We start from the raw sequence: 21,833 nt of genomic DNA on the forward strand, positions 1-21,833 counted from the left end.
CCTGTGGGGTGATGGTATGTAGGTGATCCCTGCATAGAGCTGGATCCTGTGGGGTTAGGGCATGTAGGTGATCCCTGCATAGAGCTGGATCCTGTGGGGAGAGGGCATGTAAGTGATGCCTTTATAGAGCTGGATCCTGTGGGGTGAGGGCATGTAGGTGATCCCTGCAAAGAGCTGGATTCTGTGGGGTGAGGGCATGTAGGTGATCCCTTTATAGAGCTGGATCCTGTGGGGTGAGGGCATGTAGATGATCCCTCTATAGAGCTGGATCCTGTGGGGTGAGGGCGTGTAGGTGATCCCTTTATAGAGCTGGATCATGTGGCGTGAGGGAATATAGGTGATCCCTGCATAGAGCTGGATCCTGTGGGGTGAGGGCATGTAAGTGATCCCTTTATAGAGCTGGATCCTGTGGGGTGAGGGCATGTAGGTGATCCCTGCATAGAGCTGGATCCTGTGGGGTGAGGGCATGTAAGTGATCCCATTATAGAGCTGGATCCTGGGGGGTGAGGGCATGTAGGTGATCCCTGCATAGAGCTAGATCCTGTGGGGTGAGGGCATGTAAGTGATCCCTTTATAGAGCTGGATCCTGTGGGGTGAGGGCATGTGGGTGATCCCTGCATGGAGCTGGATCGTGTGGGGTGATGGCATGTAAGTGATCCCTTTATAGAGCTGGATCCTGTGGGGTGAGGGCATGTAGGTGGTCCCTTTATAGAGCTGGATCCTGTGGGGTGAGGACATGTAGGTGATCCCTGTATAGAGCTGCATCCTGTGGGGTGAGGGCATGTAAGTGATCCCTTTATAGAGCTGGATCCTGTGGGGAGAGGGCATGTAGGTGATCCCTGCATAGAGCTGGATCCTGTGGGGTGTGGGCAAGTAGGTGATCCGTGCATAGAGCTGGATCCTGTGGGGTGAGGGCATGCAAGTGATCCCTTTATAGAGCTGGATCCTGTGGGGTGAGGGCATGTAGGTGATCCCTGTATATAGCTGGATCCTGTGGGGTGAGGGCATGTAAGTGATCCCTTTTTAGAGCTGGATCCTGTGGGGTGAGGGCATGTAGGTGATCCCTGCATAGAGCTGGATCCTGTGGGGTGAGGGAATGTAGGTGATCCCTGCATAGAGCTGGACACTGTGGGGTGAGGGCATGTAAGTGATGCCTTTATAGAGCTGGATCCTGTGGGGTGAGGGCATGTAGGTGATCCCTGCAAAGAGCTGGATCCTGTGAGGTGAGGGCATGTAAGTGATCCCTGCATAGAGCTGGATCCTGTGGGGTGAGGGCATGTAGGTGATCCCTTTATAGAGCTGGTTCCTGTGGGGTGAGGGCATGTAGGTGATCCCTGCATAGAGCTGGATCCTGCGGGGTGAGGGCATGTAAGTGATCCCTTTATAGAGCTGGATCCTGTGGGGTGAGGGCATGTAGGTGATCCCTGTATAGAGCTGGATCCTGTGGGGTGAGGGCATGTAGGTGATCCCTGCATAGAGCTGGATCCTGCGGGGTGAGGGCATGTAAGTGATCCCTTTATGGAGCTGGATCCTGTGGGGAGAGGGCATGTAGGTGATCCCTGCATAGAGCTGGATCCTGTGGGGTGAGGGCATGTAGGTGATCCCTGCATAGAGCTGGATCCTGTGGGGTGACGGGAATGTAAGTGATTCCTTTATAGAGCTGGATCCTGTGGGGTGAGGGCATGTAAGTGATCCCTTTATAGAGCTGGATCCTGTGGGGTGAGGGCATGTAGGTGATCCCCGCTTAGAGCTGGATCCTGTAGGGTGAGGGCATGTAAGTGATCCCTTTATAGAGCTGGATCCTGTGGGGTGAGGGCATGTAGGTGATCCCTTTAAAGAGCTGGATCCTGTGGGGTGAGGGCATGTAGGTGATCCCTGCATAGAGCTGGATCCTGTAGGGTGAGGGCATGTAGGTGATCCCTGCATAGAGCTGGATCCTGTGGGGTGAGGGCATGTAAGTGATCCCTTTATAGAGCTGGATCCTGTGGGGTGAGGGCATGTGGGTGATCCCTGCATAGAGCTGGATCGTGTGGGGTGAGGGCATGTAAGTGATCCCTTTATAGAGCTGGATCCTGTGGGGTGAGGGCTTGTAGGTGATCCCTGCATAGAGCTGGATCCTGTAGGGTGAGGGCATGTAAGTGATCCCTTTATAGAGCTGGATCCTGTGGACTGAGGGCATGTAGGTGATCCCTGCATAGAGCTGGATCCTGTGGGGTGAGGGCATGTAAGTGATCCCTTTATAGAGCTGTATCCTGTGGGGTGAGGGCATGTAAGTGATCCCTTTATAGACCTGTATCCTGTGGGGTGAGGGCATGTAGGTGATCATTGCATAGAGCTGGATCCTGTGGGGTGAGTGCATGTAAGTGATCCCTTAATAGAGCTGGATCCTGTGGGGTGAGGGCATGTAGGTGATTCCTGCATAGAGCTGGATCCTGTTGGGAGAGGGCATGTAAGTGATCCCTTTATAGAGCTGGATCCTGTGGGGTGAGAGCATGTAAGTGATCCCTTTATAGAGCTGGATCCTGTGGGTTGAGGGCATGTAGGTGATCCCTGCATAGAGCTGGATCCTGTGGGGTGAGGGCATGTAGGTGATCCCTGCATAGACCTGGATCCTGTGGGGTGAGGGCATGTAAGTGATCCCTTTATAGAGCTGGATCCTGTGGGGAGAGGGCATGTAGGTGATCACTGCATAGAGCTGGATCCTGTGGGGTGAGGGCATGTAGGTGATCCCTGCATAGAGCTGGATCCTGTGGGGTGAGGGCATGTAGGTGATCACTGTATAGAGCTGGATCCTGGGGGGTGAGGGCATGTAAGTGATACCATTATAGAGCTGGATCCTGTGGGGTGAGGGCATGTACGTGATCCCTGCATAGAGCTGGATCCTGTGGGGTGAGGGCATGTAGGTGATCCCTGCATAGAGCTGGATCCTGTGGGGTGAGGGCATGTAGGTGATCCCTGCATAGAGCTGGATCCTGTGGGGTGAGGGCATGTAAGTGATCCCTTTATAGAGCTGGATGCTGTGGGGTGAGGGCATGTAGGTAATCCCTGTATAGAGCTGGATCCTGTGGGGTGAGAAAATGTAAGTGATCCCCTTATAGAGCTGGATCCTGTGGGGTGAGGGCATGTAGGTGATTCCTGCATAGAGCTGGATCCTGTGGGGTGAGGGCATGCAGGTGATCCCTGCACAGAGCTGTATCCTGTCGGGTGAGGGCATGTAGGTGATCCTTGCATAGAGCTGGATCCTGTGGGGTGAGGGCATGTAAGTGATCCCTTTATAGATCAGGATCCTGTGGGGTGAGGGCATGTAGGTGATCCCTGCATAGAGCTGGATCCTGTGGGGTGAGGGCATGTACGTGATCCCTGCATAGAGCTGGATCCTGTGGGGTGAGGGCATGTAGGTGGTCCCTGTATAGAGCTGGATCGTGTGGGGTGAGGGCGTGTAAGTGATCCCTTTATAGAGCTGGATCCTGTGGGGTGAGGGTATGTAGGTGATCCCTGCATAGAGCTGGAAACTGTGGGGTGAGGGCATGTAGGTGATCCCTGCATAGAGCTGGATCCTGGGGGGTGAGGGCATGTTGGTGATCCCTGCATACAGCTGGATCCTGTGGGGTGAGTGCATGTAAGTGATCCCTTAATAAAGCTGGATCCTGTGGGGTGATGGCATGTAGGTGATCCCTGCATAGAGCTGGATCCTGTGGGGTGAGGGCATGTAAGTGATCCCTTTATAGAGCTGGATCCTGTGGGGTGAGGGCATGTAGGTGATCCCTGCATAGAGCTGGATCCTGTGGGGTGAGGGCATGTAAGTGATCCCTTTATAGAGCTGGTTCCTGTGGGGTGAGGGCATGTGGGTGATCCCTGCATAGAGCTGGATCGTGTGGGGTGAGGGCATGTAAGTGATCCCATTATAGAGCTTGATCCTGTGGGGTGAGGGCATGTAGGTGCTCCCTTTATAGAGCTGGATCCTGTGGGGTGAGGACATGTAGGTGATCCCTGTATAGAGTTGGATCCTGTGGGGTGAGGACATGTAAGTGATCCCTTTATAGAGCTGGATCCTGTGGGGTGAGGGCATGTAGGTGATCCCTGCATAGAGCTGGATCCTGTGGGGTGAGGGCATGTAGGTGATCCCTGCATAGAGCTGTATCCTGTGGGGTGAGGGCATGCAAGTGATCCATTTATAGAGCTGGATCCTGTGGGGTGTGGGCATGTAGGTGATCCCTGTATAATGCTGGATCCTGTGGGGTGAGGGCATGTAGGTGATCCCTGCACAGAGCTGGATCCTGTGGGGTGAATGCATGTAGGTGATCCCTGCATAGAGCTGGATCCTGTGGGGTGAGGGCATGTAAGTGATCCCTTTATAGAGCTGGATCCTGTGGGGTGAGGGCATGTGGGTGATCCCTGCATGGAGCTGGATCGTGTGGGGTGAGGGCATGTAAGTGATCCCTTTATAGAGCTGGATCCTGTGGGGTGAGGGCATGTAGGTGGTCCCTTTATAGAGCTGGATCCTGTGGGGTAAGGACATGTAGGTGATCCCTGTATAGAGCTGCTTCCTGTGGGGTGGGGGCATGTAAGTGATCCCTTTATAGAGCTGGATCCTGTGGGGAGAGTGCATGTAGGTGATCCCTGCATAGAGCTGGATCCTTTGGGGTGAGGGCAAGTAGGTGATCCCTGCATAGAGCTGGATCCTGTGGGGTGAGGGCATGCAAGTGATCCCTTTATAGAGCTGGATCCTGTGGGGTGAGGGCATGTAGGTGATCCCTGTATATAGCTGGATCCTGTGGGGTGAGGGCATGTAAGTGATCCCTTTTTAGTGCTGGATCCTGTGGGGTGAGGGCATGTAGGTGATCCCTGCATAGAGCTGGATCCTGTGGTGTGAGGGCATGTAGGTGATCCGTGCATAGAGCTGGACACTGTGGGGTGAGGGCATGTAAGTGATGCCTTTATAGAGCTGGATCCTGTGGGGTGAGGGCATATAGCTGATCCCTGCAAAGAGCTGGATCCTGTGAGGTGAGGGCATGTAAGTGATCCCTGCATAGAGCTGGATCCTGTGGGGTGAGGGCATGTAGGTGATCCCTTTATAGAGCTGGTTCCTGTGGGGTGAGGGCATGTAGGTGATCCCTGCATAGAGCAGGATCCTGCGGGGTGAGGGCATGTAAGTGGTCCCTTTATAGAGCTGGATCCTGTGGGGTGAGGGCATGTAGGTGATCCCTGCATACAGCTGGATCCTGTGGGGTGAGGGCATGTGGGTGATCCCTGCATACAGCTGGATCCTGTGGGGTGAGTGCATGTAAGTGATCCCTTAATAAAGCTGGATCCTGCGGGCTGAGGGTATGTAGGTGATCCCTGCATAGAGCTGGATCCTGTGGGGTGAGGGCATGTAAGTGATCCCTTTATAGAGCTGGATCCTGTGGGGTGAGGGCATGTAGGTGATCCCTGTATAGAGCGGTATCCTGTAGGGTGATGGCATGTAAGTGATCCTTTTATAGAGCTGGTTCCTGTTGGGTGAGGGCATGTAGGTGATCACTGCATAGAGCTGGATCCTGTGGGGTGAGGGCATGTAAGTGATCCCTTTATAGAGCTGGATCCCGTGGGGTGAGGGCATGTAGATGATCCCTGAATAGAGCTGGATCCTGTGGGGTGAGGGCGTGTAGGTGATCACTTTTTAGAGCTGGATCATGTGGCGTGAGGGAATATAGGTGATCCCTGCATAGAGCTGGATCCTGTGGGGTGAGGGCATGTAAGTGATCCCTTTATAGAGCTGGATCCTGTGGGGTGATGGCATGTAGGTGATCCCTGCATAGAGCTGGATCCTGTGGGGTGAGGGCATGTAAGTGATCCCTTTATAGAGCTGGATCCTGTGGGGTGAGGGCATGTAGGTGATCCCTGCATAGAGCTGGATCCTGTGGGGTGAGGGCATGTAAGTGATCCCTTTATAGAGCTGGTTCCTGTGGGGTGAGGGCATGTGGGTGATCCCTGCATAGAGCTGGATCGTGTGGGGTGAGGGCATGTAAGTGATCCCTTTATAGAGCTGGATCCTGTGGGGTGAGGGCATGTAGGTGCTCCCTTTATAGAGCTGGATCCTGTGGGGTGAGGACATGTAGGTGATCCCTGTATAGAGCTGGATCCTGTGGGGTGAGGACATGTAAGTGATCCCTTTATAGATCTGGATCCTGTGGGGTGAGGGCATGTAGGTGATCCCTGCATAGAGCTGGATCCTGTGGGGTGAGGGCATGTAGGTGATCCCTGCATAGAGCTGGATCCTGTGGGGTGAGGGCATGCAAGTGATCCATTTATAGAGCTGGATCCTGTGGGGTGTGGGCATGTAGGTGATCCCTGTATATAGCTGGATCCTGTGGGACGAGGGCATGTAAGTGATCCCTTTATAGAGCTGGATCCTGTGGGGTGAGGGCATGTAGGTGATCCCTGCATAGAGCTGGATCCTGTGGGGTGAGGGCATGTAGGTGATCCCTGCATAGAGCTGGATCCTGTGGGGTGAGGGCATGTAAGTGGTGCCTTTATAGATCTGGATCCTGTGGGGTGAGGGAATGTAGGTGATCCCTGCAAAGAGCTGGATCCTGTGGGGTGAGGGCATGTAAGTGATCCCTGCATAGAGCTGGATCCTGTGGGGTGAGGGCATGTAAGTGATCCCTTTATAGAGCTGGATCCTGTGGGGTGAGGGCATGTAGGTGATCCCTGCATAGAGCTGGATCCTGTGGGGTGAGGGCATGTAAGTGATCCCTTTATAGAGCTGGATCCTGTGGGGTGAGGGCATGTAGGTGATCCCTGCATAGAGCTGGATCCTGTGGGATGAGGGCATGTAAGTGATCCCTTTATAGAGCTGGATCCTGTGGGGTGAGGGCATGTAGGTGATCCCTGTATAGAGCTGGATCCTGTGGGGTGAGGGCGTGTAAGTGACCCCTTTATAGAGCTGGATCCTGTGGGGTGATGGTATGTAGGTGATCCCTGCATAGAGCTGGATCCTGTGGGGTGAGGGCATGTAGGTGATCCCTGCATAGAGCTGGATCCTGTGGGGTGAGGGCATGTAAGTGATGCCTTTATAGAGCTGGATCCTGTGGGGTGAGGGCATGTAGGTGATCCCTGCAAAGAGCTGGATCCTGTGGGGTGAGGGCATGTAGGTGATCCCTTTATAGAGCTGGATCCTGTGGGGTGAGGGCATGTAGATGATCCCTCTATAGAGCTGGATCCTGTGGGGTGAGGGCGTGTAGGTGATCCCTTTATAGAGCTGGATCATGTGGCGTGAGGGAATATAGGTGATCCCTGTATAGAGCTGGATCCTGTGGGGTGAGGGCATATAAGTGATCCCTTTGTAGAGCTGGATCCTGTGGGGTGAGGGCATGTGGGTGATCCCTGCATGGAGCTGGATCGTGTGGGGTGAGGGCATGTAAGTGATATCTTTATAGAGCTGGATCCTGTGGGGTGAGGGCATGTAGGTTGTCCCTTTATAGAGCTGGATCCTGTGGGGTGAGGACATGTAGGTGATCCCTGTATACAGCTGCATCCTGTGGGGTGGGGGCATGTAAGTGGTCCCTTTATAGAGCATGATCCTGTGGGGAGAGGGCATGTAGGTGATCCCTGCATAGAGCTGGATCCTGTGGGGTGAGGGCAAGTAGGTGATCCCTGCATAGAGCTTGATCCTGTGGGGTGAGGGCATGCAAGTGATCCCTTTATAGAGCTGGATCCTGTGGGGTGAGGGCATGTAGGTGATCCCTGTATATAGCTGGATCCTGTGGGGTGAGGGCATGTAAGTGATCCCTTTTTAGTGCTGGATCCTGTGGGGTGAGGGCATGTAGGTGATCCCTGCATAGAGCTGGATCCTGTGGGGTGAGGGCATGTAGGTGATCCCGGCATAGAGCTGGACACTGTAGGGTGAGGGCATGTAAGTGATGCCATTATAGAGCTGGATCCTGTGGGGTGAGGGCATATAGGTGATCCCTGCAAAGAGCTGGATCCTGTGAGGTGAGGGCATGTAAGTGATCCCTGCATAGAGCTGGATCCTGTGGGGTGAGGGCATGTAGGTGATCCCTTTATAGAGCTGGTTCCTGTGGGGTGAGGGCATGTAGGTGATCCCTGCATAGAGTAGGATCCTGTGGGGTGAGGGCATGTAAGTGATCCCTATATAGAGCTGGATCCTGTGGGGTGAATGCATGTAGGTGATCCCTGTATAGAGCTGGATCCTGTGGGGTGAGTGCATGTAGGTGATCATTGCATAGAGCTGGATCCTGCGGGGTGAGGGCATGTAAGTGATCCCTTTATAGAGCTGGATCCTGTGGGGAGAGGGCATGTAGGTGATCCCTGCATAGAGCTGGATCCTGTGGGGTGAGGGCATGTAGGTGATCCCTGCATAGAGCTGGATCCTGTGGATTGAGGGCATGTAAGTGATTCCTTTATAGAGCTGGATCCTGTGGGGTGAGGGCATGTAAGTGATCCCTTTATAGAGCTGGATCCTGTGGGGTGAGCGCATTTAGGTGATCCCCGCATAGAGCTGGATCCTGTGGTGTGAGGGCATGTAAGTGATCCCTTTATAGAGCTGGATCCTGTGGGGTGAGGGCATGTAGGTGATCCCTTTAAAGAGCTGGATATTGTGGGGTGAGGGCATGTAGGTGATCCCTGCATAGAGCTGGATCCTGTGGGGTGAGGGCATGTAGGTGATCCCTGCATAGAGCTGGATCCTGTGGGGTGAGGGCATGTAAGTGATCCCTTTATAGAGCTGGATCCTGTGGGGTGAGGGCATGTGGGTGATCCCTGCATAGAGCTGGATCGTGTGGGGTGAGGGCATGTAAGTGATCCCTTTATAGAGCTGGATCCTGTGGGGTGAGGGCTTGTAGGTGATCCCTGCATAGAGCTGGATCCTGTAGGGTGATGGCATGTAAGTGATCCCTTTATAGAGCTGGATCCTGTGGAGTGAGGGCATGTAGGTGATCCCTGCATAGAGCTGGATCCTGTGGGGTGAGGGCATGTAAGTGATCTCTTTATAGAGCTGTATCCTGTGGGGTGAGGGCATGTAAGTGATCCCTTATAGAGCTGTATCCTGTGGGGTGAGGGCATGTAGGTGATCATTGCATAGAGCTGGATCCTGTGGGGTGAGGGCATGTAGGTGATCCCTGCATAGAGCTGGATCCTGTGGGGTGAGGGCATGTAAGTGATCCCTTTATAGAGCTGGATCCTGTGGGGTGAGGGCATGTAGGTGATCCCTGTATAGAGCAGTATCCTGTGGGGTGATGGCATGTAAGTGTTCCCTTTATAGAGCTGGTTCCTGTTGGGTGAGGGCATGTAGGTGATCACTGCATAGAGCTGGATCCTGTGGGGTGAGGGCATGTAAGTGATCCCTTTATAGAGCTGGATCCCGTGGGGTGAGGGCATGTAGATGATCCCTGTATAGAGCTGGATCCTGTGGGGTGAGGGCGTGTAGGTGATCCCTTTTTAGAGCTCGATCATGTGGCGTGAGGGAATATAGGTGATCCCTGCATTGAGCTGGATCCTGTGGGGTGAGGGCATGTAAGTGATCCCTTTATAGAGCTGGATCCTGTGGGGTGATGGCATGTAGGTGATCCCTGCATAGAGCTGGATCCTGTGGGGTGAGGGCTTGTAAGTGATCCCTTTATAGAGCTGGTTCCTGTGGGGTGAGGGCATGTGGGTGATCCCTGCATAGAGCTGGATCGTGTGGGGTGAGGGCATGTAAGTGATCCCTTTATAGAGCTGGATCCTGTGGGGTGAGGGCATGTAGGTGCCCCCTTTATAGAGCTGGATCCTGTGGGGTGAGGACATGTAGGTGATCCCTGTATAGAGCTGGATCCTGTGGGGTGAGGACATGTAAGTGATCCCTTTATAGAGCTAGATCCTGTGGGGTGAGGGCATGTAGGTGATCCCTGCATAAGGCTGGATCCTGTGGGGTGAGGGCATGTAGGTGATCCCTGCATAGAGCTGGATCCTGTGGGGTGAGGGCATGCAAGTGATCCATTTATAGAGCTGGATCCTGTGGGGTGTGGGCGTGTAGGTGATCCCTGTATATAGCTGGATCCTGTGGGGTGAGGGCATGTAAGTGATCCCTTTATGGAGCTGGATCCTGTGGGGTGAGGGCATGTAGGTGATCCCTGCATAGAGCTGGATCCTGTGGGGTGAGGGCATGTAAGTGATGCCTTTATAGATCTGGATCCTGTGGGGTGAGGGCATGTAGGTGATCCCTGCAAAGAGCTGGATCCTGTGGGGTGAGGGCATGTAAGTGATCCCTGCATAGAGCTGGATCCTGTGGGGTGAGGGCATGTAGGTAATCCCTTTATAGAGCTGGTTCCTGTGGGGTGAGGGCATGTAGGTGATCCCTGCATAGAGCTGGATCCTGCGGGGTGAGGGCATGTAAGTGATCCCTTTATAGAGCTCGATCCTGTGGGGTGAGGGCATGTAGGTGACCCTGCATATAGCTGGATCCTGTGGGGTGAGGGCATGTACGTGATCCCTTTATAGAGCTGGATCCTGTGGGGTGAGGGCATGTAGGTGATCCCTGCATAGAGCTGGATCCTGTGGGATGAGGGCATGTAAGTGATCCCTTTATAGAGCTGGATCCTGTGGGGTGAGGGCATGTAGGTGATCCCTGTATATAGCTGGATCCTGTGGGGTGAGGGCGTGTAAGTGATCCCTTTATAGAGCTGGATCCTGTGGGGTGATGGTATGTAGGTGATCCCTGCATAGAGCTGGATCCTGTGGGGTTAGGGCATGTAGGTGATCCCTGCATAGAGCTGGATCCTGTGGGGAGAGGGCATGTAAGTGATGCCTTTATAGAGCTGGATCCTGTGGGGTGAGGGCATGTAGGTGATCCCTGCAAAGAGCTGGATCCTGTGGGGTGAGGGCATGTAGGTGATCCCTTTATAGAGCTGGATCCTGTGGGGTGAGGGCATGTAGATGATCCCTCTATAGAGCTGGATCCTGTGGGGTGAGGGCGTGTAGGTGATCCCTTTATAGAGCTGGATCATGTGGCGTGAGGGAATATAGGTGATCCCTGCATAGAGCTGGATCATGTGGGGTGAGGGCATGTAAGTGATCCCTTTATAGAGCTGGATCCTGTGGGGTGAGGGCATGTAGGTGATCCCTGCATAGAGCTGGATCCTGTGGGGTGAGGGCATGTAAGTGATCCCTTTATAGAGCTGGATCCTGTGGGGTGAGGGCATGTAGGTGATCCCTGCATAGAGCTAGATCCTGTGGGGTGAGGGCATGTAAGTGATCCCTTTATAGAGCTGGATCCTGTGGGGTGAGGGCATGTGGGTGATCCCTGCATGGAGCTGGATCGTGTGGGGTGAGGGCATGTAAGTGATCCCTTTATAGAGCTGGATCCTGTGGGGTAAGGCATGTAGGTGGTCCCTTTATAGAGCTGGATCCTGTGGGGTGAGGACATGTAGGTGATCCCTGTATAGAGCTGCATCCTGTGGGGTGAGGGCATGTAAGTGATCCCATTATAGAGCTGGATCCTGTGGGGAGAGGGCATGTAGGTGATCCCTGCATAGAGCTGGATCCTGTGGGGTGAGGGCAAGTAGGTGATCCGTGCATAGAGCTGGATCCTGTGGGGTGAGGGCATGCAAGTGATCCCTTTATAGAGCTGGATCCTGTGGGGTGAGGGCATGTAGGTGATCCCTGTATATAGCTGGATCCTGTGGGGTGAGGGCATGTAAGTGATCCCTGCATAGAGCTGAATCCTGTGGGGTGAGGGCATGTAGGTGATCCCTGCATAGAGCTGTATCCTGTAGGGTGAGGGCATGTAGGTGATCCCTGCATAGAGCTGGACACTGTAGGGTGAGGGCATGTAAGTGATGCCTTTATAGAGCTGGATCCTGTGGGGTGAGGGCATGTAGGTGATCCCTGCAAAGAGCTGGATCCTGTGAGGTGAGGGCATGTAAGTGATCCCTGCATAGAGCTGGATCCTGTTGGGTGAGGGCATGTAGGTGATCCCTTTATAGAGCTGGTTCCTGTGGGGTGAGGGCATGTACGTGATCCCTGCATAGAGCTGGATCCTGCGGGGTGAGGGCATGTAAGTGATCCCTTTATAGAGCTGGATCCTGTGGGGTGAGGGCATGTAGGTGATCCCTGTATAGAGCTGGATCCTGTGGGGTGAGGGCATGTAGGTGATCCCCGCATAGAGCTGGATCCTGCGGGGTGAGGGCATGTAAGTGATCCCTTTATGGAGCTGGATCCTGTGGGGAGAGGGCATGTAGGTGATCCCTGCATAGAGCTGGATCCTGTGGGGTGAGGGCATGTAGGTGATCCCTGCATAGAGCTGGTTCCTGTGGGGTGAGGGCATGTAAGTGATTCCTTTATAGAGCTGGATCCTGTGGGGTGAGGGCATGTAAGTGATCCCTTTATAGAGCTGGATCCTGTGGGGTGAGGGCATGTAGGTGATCCCCGTATAGAGCTGGATCCTGTAGGGTGAGGGCATGTAAGTGATCCCTTTATAGAGCTGGATCCTGTGGGGTGAGGGCATGTAGGTGATCCCTTTAAAGAGCTGGATCCTGTGGGGTGAGGGCATGTAGGTGATCCCTGCATAGAGCTGGATCCTGTGGGGTGAGGGCATGTAGGTGATCCCTGCATAGAGCTGGATCCTGTGGGGTGAGGGCATGTAAGTGATCCCTTTATAGAGCTGGATCCTGTGGGGTGAGGGCATGTGGGTGATCCCTGCATAGAGCTGGATCGTGTGGGGTGAGGGCATGTAAGTGATCCCTTTATAGAGCTGGATCCTGTGGGGTGAGGGCTTGTAGGTGATCCCTGCATAGAGCTGGATCCTGTAGGGTGAGGGCATGTAAGTGATCCCTTTATAGAGCTGGATCCTGTGGAGTGAGGGCATGTAGGTGATCCCTGCATAGAGCTGGATCCTGTGGGGTGAGGGCATGTAAGTGATCCCTTTATAGATCTGTATCCTGTGGGGTGAGGGCATGTAAGTGATCCCTTTATAGACCTGTATCCTGTGGGGTGAGGTCATGTAGGTGATCTATGCATAGAGCTGGATCCTGTGGGGTGAGTGCATGTAAGTGATCCCTTTATAGAGCTGGATCCTGTGGGGTGAGGGCATGTAGGTGATCCCTTTGTAGAGCTGGATCCTGTGGGGAGAGGGCATGTAAGTGATCCCTTTATAGAGCTGGATCCTGTGGGGTGAGAGCATGTAAGTGATCCCTTTATAGAGCTGGATTCTGTGGGTTGAGGGCATGTAGGTGATCACTGCATAGAGCTGGATCCTGTGGGGTGAGGGCATGTAGGTGATCCCTGCATAGAGCTGGATCCTGTGGGGTGAGGGCATGTAAGTGATCCCTTTATAGAGCTGGATCCTGTGGGGAGAGGGCATGTAGGTGATCACTGCATAGAGCTGGATCCTGTTGGGTGAGGGCATGTAGGTGATCCCTGCATAGAGCTGGATCGTGTGGGGTGAGGGCATGTAGGTGATCCCTGTATAGAGCTGGATCCTGGGGGGTGAGGGCATGTAAGTGATCCCTTTATAGAGCTGGATCCTGTGGGGTGAGGGCATGTAGGTGATTCCTGTATAGAGCTGGATCCTGTGGGGTGAGGGCATGTAAGTGATCCCTTTATAGAGCTGGATCCTGTGGGGTGGGGGCATGTAGGTGATCCCTGTATAGAGCTGGATCCTGAGGGGTGAGGGCATGTAAGTGATCCCCTTATACAGCTGGATCCTGTTGGATGAGGGCATGTACGTGATCCCTGCATAGAGCTGGATCCTGTGGGGTGAGGGCATGTAAGTGATCCCTTTATAGAGCTGGATCCTGTGGGGTCAGGGCATGTACGTGATCCCTGCATAGAGCTGGATCCTGTGGGGTGAGGGCATGTAGGTGATCCCTGCATAGAGCTGGATCCTGTGGGGTGAGGGCATGTAGGTGATCCCTGCATAGAGCTGGATCCTGTGGGGTGAGGGCATGTAAGTGATCCCTTTATAGAGCTGGATCCTGTGGGGTGAGGGCATGTAGGTAATCCCTGTATAGAGCTGGATCCTGTGGGGTGAGGGAATGTAAGTGATCCCCTTATAGAGCTGGATCCTGTGGGGTGAGGGCATGTAGGTGATTCCTGCATAGAGCTGGATCCTGTGGGGTGAGGGCATGCAGGTGATCCCTGCACAGAGCTGTATCCTGTCGGGTGAGGGCATGTAGGTGATCCATGCATAGAGCTGGATCCTGTGGGGTGAGGGCATGTAAGTGATCCCTTTATAGATCAGGATCCTGTGGGGTGAGGGCATGTAGGTGATCCCTGCATAGAGCTGGATCCTGTGGGGTGAGGGCATGTACTTGATCCCTGCATAGAGCTGGATCCTGTGGGGTGAGGGCATGTAGGTGGTCCCTGTATAGAGCTGGATCGTGTGGGGTGAGGGCGTGTAAGTGATCCCTTTATAGAGCTGGATCCTGTGGGGTGAGGGTATGTAGGTGATCCCTGCATAGAGCTGGAAACTGTGGGGTGAGGGCATGTAGGTGATCCCTGCATAGAGCTGGATCCTGGGGGGTGAGGGCATGTAGGTGATCCCTGCATACAGCTGGATCCTGTGAGGTGAGTGCATGTAAGTGATCCCTTAATAAAGCTGGATCCTGTGGGCTGAGGGCATGTAGGTGATCCCTGCATAGAGCTGGATCCTGTGGGGTGAGGGCATGTAAGTGATCCCTTTATAGAGCTGGATCCTGTGGGGTGAGGGCATGTAGTTGATCCCTGTATAGAGCAGTATCCTGTGGGGTGATGGCATGTAAGTGATCCCTTTATAGAGCTGGTTCCTGTTGAGTGGGGGCATGTAGGTGATCACTGCATAGAGCTGGATCCTGTGGGGTGAGGGCATGTACGTGATCCCTTTATAGAGCTGGATCCTGTGGGGTGAGGGCGTGTAGGTGATCCCTTTTTAGAGCTGGATCATGTGGCGTGAGGGAATATAGGTGATCCCTGCATAGAGCTGGATCCTGTGGGGTGAGGGCATGTAAGTGATCCCTTTATAGAGCTGGATCCTGTGGGGTGATGGCATGTAGGTGATCCCTGCATAGAGATCCTGTGGGGTGAGGGCATGTAAGTGATCCCTTTATAGAGCTGGATCCTGTGGGGTGAGGGCATGTAGGTGATCCCTGCATAGAGCTGGATCCTGTGGGGTGAGGGCATGTAAGTGAACCCTTTATAGAGCTGGTTCCTGTGGGGTGAGGGCATGTGGGTGATCCCTGCATAGAGCTGGATCGTGTGGAGTGAGGGCATGTAAGTGATCCCTTTATAGAGCTCGATCCTGTGGGGTGAGGGCATGTAGGTGCTCCCTTTATAGAGCTGGATCCTGTGGGGTGAGGACATGTAGGTGATCCCTGTATAGAGCTGGATCCTGTGGGGTGAGGACATGTAAGTGATCCCTTTATAGAGCTGGATCCTGTGGGGTGAGGGCATGTAGGTGATCCCTGCATAGAGCTGGATCCTGTGGGGTGAGGGCATGTAGGTGATCCCTGCATAGAGCTGTATCCTGTGGGGTGATGGCATGCAAGTGATCCATTTATAGAGCTGGATCCTGTGGGGTGTGGGCATGTAGGTGATCCCTGTATATAGCTGGATCCTGTGGGGTGAGGGCATGTAAGTGATCCCTTTATAGAGCTGCATCCTGTGGGGTGAGGGCATGTAGGTGATCCCTGCATAGAGCCGGATCCTGTGGGGTGAGGGCATGTAGGTGATCCCTGCATAGAGCTGGATCCTGTGGGGTGAGGGCATTTAAGTGATGCCTTTATAGATCTGGATCCTGTGGGATGAGCGCATGTAGGTGATCCCTGCAAAGAGCTGGATACTGTGGGGAGAGGGCATGTAAGTGATCCCTGCATAGAGCTGGATCCTGTGGGGTGAGGGCATGTAGGTAATCCCTTTATAGAGCTGGTTCCTGTGGGGTGAGGGCATGTAGGTGATCCCTGCATAGAGCTGGATCCTGCGGGGTGAGGGCATGTAAGTGATCCCGTTATAGAGCTGGATCCTGTGGGGTGAGGGCATGTAGGTGATCCCTGCATAGAACTGGATCCTGTGGGGTGAGGGCATGTAAGTGATCCCTTTATAGAGCTGGATCCTGTGGGGTGAGGGCATGTAGGTGATCCCTGCATAGATCTGGATCCTGTGGGATGAGGGCATGTAAGTGATCCCTTTATAGAGCTGGATCCTGTGGGGTGAGGGCATGTAGGTGATCCCTGTATAGAGCTGGATCGTGTGGGGTGAGGGCGTGTAAGTGATCCCTTTATAGAGCTGGATCCTGTGGGGTGATGGTATGTAGGTGATCCCTGCATAGAGCTGGATCCTGTGGGGTGAGGACATGTAGGTGATCCCTGCATAGAGCTGGATCCTATGGGGGAGGGCATGTAAGTGATGCGTTTATAGAGCTGGATCCTGTGGGGTGAGGGCATGTAGGTGATCCCTGCAAAGAGCTGGATCCTGTGGGGTGAGGGCATGTAGGTGATCCCTTTATAGAGTGGATCCTGTGGGGTGAGGGCATGTAGATGATCCCTCTATAGAGCTGGATCCTGTGGGGTGAGGGTGTGTAGGTGATCCCTTTATAGAGCTGGATCGTGTGGCGTGAGGGAATATAAGTGATCCCTGCATAGAGCTGGATCCTGTGGGGTGAGGGGATGTAAGTGATCCCTTTATAGAGCTGGATCCTGTGGGGTGAGGGCATGTAGGTGATCCCTGCATAGAGCTGGATCCTGAGGGGTGAGGGCATGTAAGTGATCCCTTTATAGAGCTGGATCCTGTGGGGTGAGGGCATGTAGGTGGTCCCTTTATAGAGCTGGATCCTGTGGGGTGAGGACATGTAGGTGATCCCTGTATAGAGCTGCATCCTGTGGGGTGAGGGCATGTAAGTGATCCCTTTATAGAGCTGGATCCTGTGGGGAGAGGGCATGTAGGTGATCCCTGCATAGAGCTGGATCCTGTGGGGTGAGGGCAAGTAGGTGATCCGTGCATAGAGCTGGATCCTGTGGGGTGAGGGCATGCAAGTGATCCCTTTATAGAGCTGGATCCTGTGGGGTGAGGGCATGTAGGTGATCCGTGTATATAGCTGGATCCTGTGGGGTGAGGGCATGTAAGTGATCCCTTTTTAGAGCTGGATCGTGTGGGGTGAGGGCATGTAGGTGATCCCTTTAAAGAGCTGGATCCTGTGGGGTGAGGGCATGTAGGTGATCCCTGCATAGAGCTGGATCCTGTGGGGTGAGGGCATGTAGGTGATCCCTGCATAGAGCTGGATCCTGTGGGGTGAGGGCATGTAAGTGATCCCTTTATAGAGCTGGATCCTGTGGGGTGAGGGCATGTGGGTGATCCCTGCATAGAGCTGGATCGTGTGGGGTGAGGGCATGTAAGTGATCCCTTTATAGAGCTGGATCCTGTGGGGTGAGGGCTTGTAGGTGATCCCTGCATAGAGCTGGATCCTGTAGGGTGAGGGCATGTAAGTGATCCCTTTATAGAGCTGGATCCTGTGGAGTGAGGGCATGTAGGTGATCCCTGCATAGAGCTGGATCCTGTGGGGTGAGGGCATGTAAGTGATCCCTTTATAGAGCTGTATCCTGTGGGGTGAGGGCATGTAAGTGATCCCTTTATAGACCTGTATCCTGTGGGGTGAGGGCATGTAGGTGATCATTGCATAGAGCTGGATCCTGTGGGGTGAGTGCATGTAAGTGATCCCTTTATAGAGCTGGATCCTGTGGGGTGAGGGCATGTAGGTGATCCCTGCATAGAGCTGGATCCTGTGGGGAGAGGGCATGTAAGTGATCCCTTTATAGAGCTGGATCCTGTGGGGTGAGAGCATGTAAGTGATCCCTTTATAGAGCTGGATCCTGTGGGTTGAGGGCATGTAGGTGATCCCTGCATAGAGCTGGATCCTGTGGGGTGAGGGCATGTAGGTGATCCCTGCATAGAGCTGGATCCTGTGGGGTGAGGGCATGTAAGTGATCCCTTTATAGAGCTGGATCCTGTGGGAAGAGGGCAAGTAGGTGATCACTGCATAGAGCTGGATCCTGTGGGGTGAGGGCATGTAGGTGATCCCTGCATAGAGCTGGATCCTGTGGGGTGAGGGCATGTAGGTGATCCCTGTATAGAGCTGGATCCTGGGGGGTGAGGGCATGTAAGTGATCCCTTTATAGAGCTGGATCCTGTGGGGTTAGGGCATGTAGGTGATCCCTGTATAGAGCTGGATCCTGTGGGGTGAGGGCATGTAAGTGATCCCTTTATAGAGCTGGATCCTGTGGGGTGGGGGCATGTAGGTGATCCCTGTATAGAGCTGGATCCTGAGGGGTGAGGGCATGTAAGTGATCCCTTTATACAGCTGGATCCTGTGGGATGAGGGCATGTACGTGATCCCTGCATAGAGCTGGATCCTGTGGGGTGAGGGCATGTAAGTGATCCCTTTATAGAGCTGGATCCTGTTGGGTGAGGGCATGTACGTGATCCCTGCATAGAGCTGGATCCTGTGGGGTGAGGGCATGTAGGTGATCCCTGCATAGAGCTGGATCCTGTGGGGTGAGGGCTTGTAGGTGGTCCCTGCATAGAGCTGGATCCTGTGGGGTGAGGGCATGTAAGTGATCCCTTTATAGAGCTGGATCCTGTGGGGTGAGGGCATGTAGGTAATCCCTGTATAGAGCTGGATCCTGTGGGGTGAGGGAATGTAAGTGATCCCCTTATAGAGCTGGATCCTGTGGGGTGAGGGCATGTAGGTGATTCCTGCATAGAGCTGGATCCTGTGGGGTGAGGGCATGCAGGTGATCCCTGCACAGAGCTGTATCCTGTCGGGTGAGGGCATGTAGGTGATCCTTGCATAGAGCTGGATCCTTTGGGGTGAGGGCATGTAAGTGATCCCTTTATAGATCAGGATCCTGTGGGGTGAGGGCATGGAGGTGATCCCTGCATAGAGCTGGATCCTGTGGGGTGAGGGCATGTACGTGATCCCAGCATAGAGCTGGATCCTGTGGGGTGAGGGCATGTAGGTGGTCCCTGTATAGAGCTGGATCGTGTGGGGTGAGGGCGTGTAAGTGATCCCTTTATAGAGCTGGATCCTGTGGGGTGAGGGTATGTAGGTGATCCCTGCATAGAGCTGGAAACTGTGGGGTGAGGGCATGTAGGTGATCCCTGCATAGAGCTGGATCCTGGGGGGTTAGGGCATGTAGGTGATCCCTGCATACAGCTGGATACTGTGGGGTGAGTGCATTTAAGTGATCCCTTAATAAAGCTGGATCATGTGGGCTGAGGGCATGTAGGTGATCCCTGCATAGAGCTGGATCCTGTGGGGTGAGGGCATGTAAGTGATCCCTTTATAGAGCTGGATCCTGTGGGGTGAGGGCATGTAGGTGATCCCTGTATAGAGCAGTATCCTGTGGGGTGATGGCATGTAAGTGATCCCTTTATAGAGCTAGTTCCTGTTGGGTGGGGGCATGTAGGTGATCACTGCATAGAGCTGGATCCTGTGGGGTGAGGGCATGTAAGTGATCCCTTTATAGAGCTGGATCCTGTGGGGTGAGGGCATGTAGATGATCCCTGTATAGAGCTGGATCCTGTGGGGTGAGGGCGTGTAGGTGATCCCTTTTTAGAGCTGGATCATGTGGCGTGAGGGAATATAGGTGATCCCTGCATAGAGCTGGATCCTGTGGGGTGAGGGCATGTAAGTGATCCCTTTATAGAGCTGGATCCTGTGGGGTGATGGCATGTAGGTGATCCCTGCATAGAGATCCTGTGGGGTGAGGGCATGTAAGTGATCCCTTTACAGAGCTGGATCCTGTGGGGTGAGGGCATGTAGGTGATCCCTGCATAGAGCTGGATCCTGTGGGGTGAGGGCATGTAAGTGATCCCTTTATAGAGCTGGTTCCTGTGGGGTGAGGGCATGTGGGTAATCCCTGCATAGAGCTGGATCGTGTGGGGTGAGGGCATGTAAGTGATCCCTTTATAGAGCTTGATCCTGTGGGGTGAGGGCATGTAGGTGCTCCCTTTATAGAGCTGGATCCTGTGGGGTGAGGACATGTAGGTGATCCCTGTATAGAGCTGGATCCTGTGGGGTGAGGACATGTAAGTGATCCCTTTATAGAGCTGGATCCTGTGGGGTGTGGGCATGTAGGTGATCCCTCTAAAGAGCTGGATCCTGTGGGGTGAGGGCATGTAGGTGATCCCTGCATAGAGCTGTATCCTGTGGGGTGAGGGCATGCAAGTGATCCATTTATAGAGCTGCATCCTGTGGGGTGTGGGCATGTAGGTGATCCCTGTATATAGCTGGATCCTGTGGGGTGAGGGCATGTAAGTGATCCCTTTATAGAGCTGCATCCTGTGGGGTGAGGGCATGTAGGTGATCCCTGCATAGAGCTGGATCCTGTGGGGTGAGGGCATGTAGGTGATCCCTGCATAGAGCTGGATCCTGTGGGGTGAGGGCATTTAAGTGATGCCTTTATAGATCTGGATCCTGTGGGGTGAGCGCATGTAGGTGATCCCTGCAAAGAGCTGGATCCTGTGGGGTGAGGGCATGTAAGTGATCCCTGCATAGAGCTGGATCCTGTGGGGTGAGGGCATGTAGGTAATCCCTTTATAGAGCTGGTTCCTGTGGGGTGAGGGCATGTAGGTGATCCCTGCATAGAGCTGGATCCTGCGGGGTGAGGGCATGTAAGTGATCCCTTTATAGAGCTGGATCCTGTGGGGTGAGGGCATGTAGGTGATCCCTGCATAGAGCTGGATCCTGTGGGGTGAGGGCATGTAAGTGATCCCTTTATAGAGCTGGATCCTGTGGGGTGAGGGCATGTAGGTGATCCCTGCATAGAGCTGGATCCTGTGGGAAGAGGGCATGTAAGTGATCCCTTTATAGAGCTGGATCCTGTGGGGTGAGGGCATGTAAGTGATGCCTTTCTAGAGCTGGATCCTGTGGGGTGAGGGCATGTAGGTGATCCCTGCAAAGAGCTGGATCCTGTGGGGTGAGGGCATGTAGGTGATCCGTTTATAGAGCTGGATCCTGTGGGGTGAGGGCATGTAGGTGATCCCTCCATAGAGCTGGATCCTGTGGGGTGAGGGCGTGTAGGTGATCCCTTTATAGAGCTGGATCATGTGGCGTGAGGGAATATAGGTGATCCCTGCATAGAGCTGGATCCTGTGGGGTGAGGGCATGTAAGTGATCCCTTTATAGAGCTGGATCCTGTGGGGTGAGGGCATGTAGGTGATCCCTCCATAGAGCTGGATCCTGTGGGGTGACGGCATGTAAGTGATCCCTTTATAGAGCTGGATCCTGTGGGGTGAGGGCATGTAGGTGATCCCTGCATATAGCTGGATCCTGTGGGGTGAGGGCATGTAAGTGATCCCTTTATAGAGCTGGATCCTGTGGGGTGAGGGCATGTGGGTGATCCCTGCATTGAGCTGGATCGTGTGGGGTGAGGGCATGTAAGTGATCCCTTTATGGAGCTGGATCCTGTGGGGTGAGGGCATGTAGGTGGTCCCTTTATAGAGCTGGATCCTGTGGGGTGAGGACATGTAGGTGAACCCTGTATAGAGCTGCATCCTGTGGGGTGTGGGCATGTAAGTGATCCCTTTATAGAGCTGGATCCTGTGGGGAGAGGGCATGCAGGTGATCCCTGCATAGAGCTGGATCCTGTGGGGTGAGGGCATGTAGGTGATCCCTGCATAGAGCTGGATCCTGTGGGGTGAGGGCATGCAAGTGATCCCTTTATAGAGCTGGATCCTGTAGGGTGAGGGCATGTAGGTGATCCCTGTATATAGCTGGATCCTGTGGGGTGAGGGCATGTAAGTGATCCCTTTATAGAGCTGGATCCTGTGGGGTCAGGGCATGTAGGTGATCCCTGCATAGAGCTGGATCCTGTGGGGTGAGGGCATGT

The 21,833-nt window shown here is 53.9% G+C and overlaps 10 protein-coding genes across 10 annotated transcripts; all 10 read right to left on the bottom strand.

The window, feature by feature from the left end:
• Window positions 1-314: 314 nt before the first annotated feature.
• Window positions 315-3,231, bottom strand: LOC126200017 (collagen alpha-1(I) chain-like). The gene is made up of 3 exons (XM_049936672.1): window positions 2,859-3,231; window positions 1,707-2,297; window positions 315-1,621 (listed from the first exon to the last, which is right to left on the bottom strand). Exons 1-3 carry the CDS (start codon window positions 3,229-3,231, stop codon window positions 315-317), a joined length of 2,271 nt encoding a protein of 756 aa, XP_049792629.1.
• Window positions 3,232-3,279: 48 nt separating this feature from the next.
• On the bottom strand, window positions 3,280-5,346 carry LOC126200060 (uncharacterized). Its single transcript, XM_049936675.1, has one exon. It carries the CDS (start codon window positions 5,344-5,346, stop codon window positions 3,280-3,282), a length of 2,067 nt encoding a protein of 688 aa, XP_049792632.1.
• A 324-nt stretch (window positions 5,347-5,670) lies between these two features.
• LOC126200076 (collagen alpha-1(III) chain-like) lies at window positions 5,671-7,011 on the bottom strand. The gene has a single exon (XM_049936676.1). It carries the CDS (start codon window positions 7,009-7,011, stop codon window positions 5,671-5,673), a length of 1,341 nt encoding a protein of 446 aa, XP_049792633.1.
• Window positions 7,012-8,217: 1,206 nt separating this feature from the next.
• LOC126200392 (uncharacterized) lies at window positions 8,218-9,288 on the bottom strand. Its single transcript, XM_049936703.1, has one exon. The coding sequence runs from the start codon at window positions 9,286-9,288 to the stop codon at window positions 8,218-8,220; it is 1,071 nt and encodes a 356-aa protein (XP_049792660.1).
• Window positions 9,289-9,449: 161 nt separating this feature from the next.
• Window positions 9,450-10,457, bottom strand: LOC126200794 (collagen alpha-1(III) chain-like). The gene has a single exon (XM_049936736.1). It carries the CDS (start codon window positions 10,455-10,457, stop codon window positions 9,450-9,452), a length of 1,008 nt encoding a protein of 335 aa, XP_049792693.1.
• Window positions 10,458-11,325: 868 nt separating this feature from the next.
• LOC126200921 (collagen alpha-1(I) chain-like) lies at window positions 11,326-12,858 on the bottom strand. The gene has a single exon (XM_049936746.1). It carries the CDS (start codon window positions 12,856-12,858, stop codon window positions 11,326-11,328), a length of 1,533 nt encoding a protein of 510 aa, XP_049792703.1.
• A 1,353-nt stretch (window positions 12,859-14,211) lies between these two features.
• On the bottom strand, window positions 14,212-14,613 carry LOC126201173 (uncharacterized). Its single transcript, XM_049936766.1, has one exon. The coding sequence runs from the start codon at window positions 14,611-14,613 to the stop codon at window positions 14,212-14,214; it is 402 nt and encodes a 133-aa protein (XP_049792723.1).
• Window positions 14,614-14,969: 356 nt separating this feature from the next.
• LOC126201205 (collagen alpha-5(IV) chain-like) lies at window positions 14,970-16,436 on the bottom strand. The gene has a single exon (XM_049936769.1). It carries the CDS (start codon window positions 16,434-16,436, stop codon window positions 14,970-14,972), a length of 1,467 nt encoding a protein of 488 aa, XP_049792726.1.
• A 13-nt stretch (window positions 16,437-16,449) lies between these two features.
• LOC126201474 (uncharacterized) lies at window positions 16,450-17,487 on the bottom strand. Its single transcript, XM_049936788.1, has one exon. It carries the CDS (start codon window positions 17,485-17,487, stop codon window positions 16,450-16,452), a length of 1,038 nt encoding a protein of 345 aa, XP_049792745.1.
• A 2,156-nt stretch (window positions 17,488-19,643) lies between these two features.
• LOC126201506 (putative keratin-associated protein 4-16) lies at window positions 19,644-20,993 on the bottom strand. The gene has a single exon (XM_049936791.1). The coding sequence runs from the start codon at window positions 20,991-20,993 to the stop codon at window positions 19,644-19,646; it is 1,350 nt and encodes a 449-aa protein (XP_049792748.1).
• Window positions 20,994-21,833: the final 840 nt, after the last annotated feature.

The sequence above is a fragment of the Schistocerca nitens genome, chromosome 1, assembly GCF_023898315.1.
Source record: "Schistocerca nitens isolate TAMUIC-IGC-003100 chromosome 1, iqSchNite1.1, whole genome shotgun sequence".
NCBI classification, from domain to species: Eukaryota; Metazoa; Arthropoda; class Insecta; order Orthoptera; family Acrididae; genus Schistocerca; species Schistocerca nitens.

What these genes read in the sequence shown, in the direction of transcription:
- LOC126200921 (XM_049936746.1), bottom strand. Translation starts at nt 12,858, where the DNA reads ATGCAGGGATCACCTACATGCCCTCACTCCACAGGATCCAGCTCTATA.
- LOC126200060 (XM_049936675.1), bottom strand. Translation starts at nt 5,346, where the DNA reads ATGCAGGGATCACCTACATACCCTCAGCCCGCAGGATCCAGCTTTATT.
- LOC126201506 (XM_049936791.1), bottom strand. Translation starts at nt 20,993, where the DNA reads ATGGAGGGATCACCTACATGCCCTCACCCCACAGGATCCAGCTCTATA.
- LOC126201173 (XM_049936766.1), bottom strand. Translation starts at nt 14,613, where the DNA reads ATGCAGGGATCACCTACATGCCCTCAGCCCACAGGATCCAGCTTTATT.
- LOC126201205 (XM_049936769.1), bottom strand. Translation starts at nt 16,436, where the DNA reads ATGCCCTCACCCCACAGGATCCAGCTCTTTGCAGGGATCACCTACATG.
- LOC126200076 (XM_049936676.1), bottom strand. Translation starts at nt 7,011, where the DNA reads ATGCAGGGATCACCTACATGCCCTCACCCCACAGGATCCAGCTCTATG.
- LOC126201474 (XM_049936788.1), bottom strand. Translation starts at nt 17,487, where the DNA reads ATGCAGGGATCACCTACATGCCCTCACTCCACAGGATCCAGCTCTATA.
- LOC126200794 (XM_049936736.1), bottom strand. Translation starts at nt 10,457, where the DNA reads ATGCCCTCACCCCACAGGATCCAGCTATATGCAGGGTCACCTACATGC.
- LOC126200017 (XM_049936672.1), bottom strand. Translation starts at nt 3,231, where the DNA reads ATGCAAGGATCACCTACATGCCCTCACCCGACAGGATACAGCTCTGTG. An exon ending in CAGCTCTATGCAGGGATCAC is followed by an intron (nt 2,298 to 2,858) that starts GTACATGCCCTC and finishes CTCACCCCACAG; the next exon opens with GATACAGGTCTATAAAGGGA. An exon ending in CCCTCACCCCACAGGATCCA is followed by an intron (nt 1,622 to 1,706) that starts GCTCTATAAAGG and finishes GTCACCCCACAG; the next exon opens with GATCCAGCTCTATGCAGGGA.
- LOC126200392 (XM_049936703.1), bottom strand. Translation starts at nt 9,288, where the DNA reads ATGCCCTCACCCAACAGGAACCAGCTCTATAAAGGGAACACTTACATG.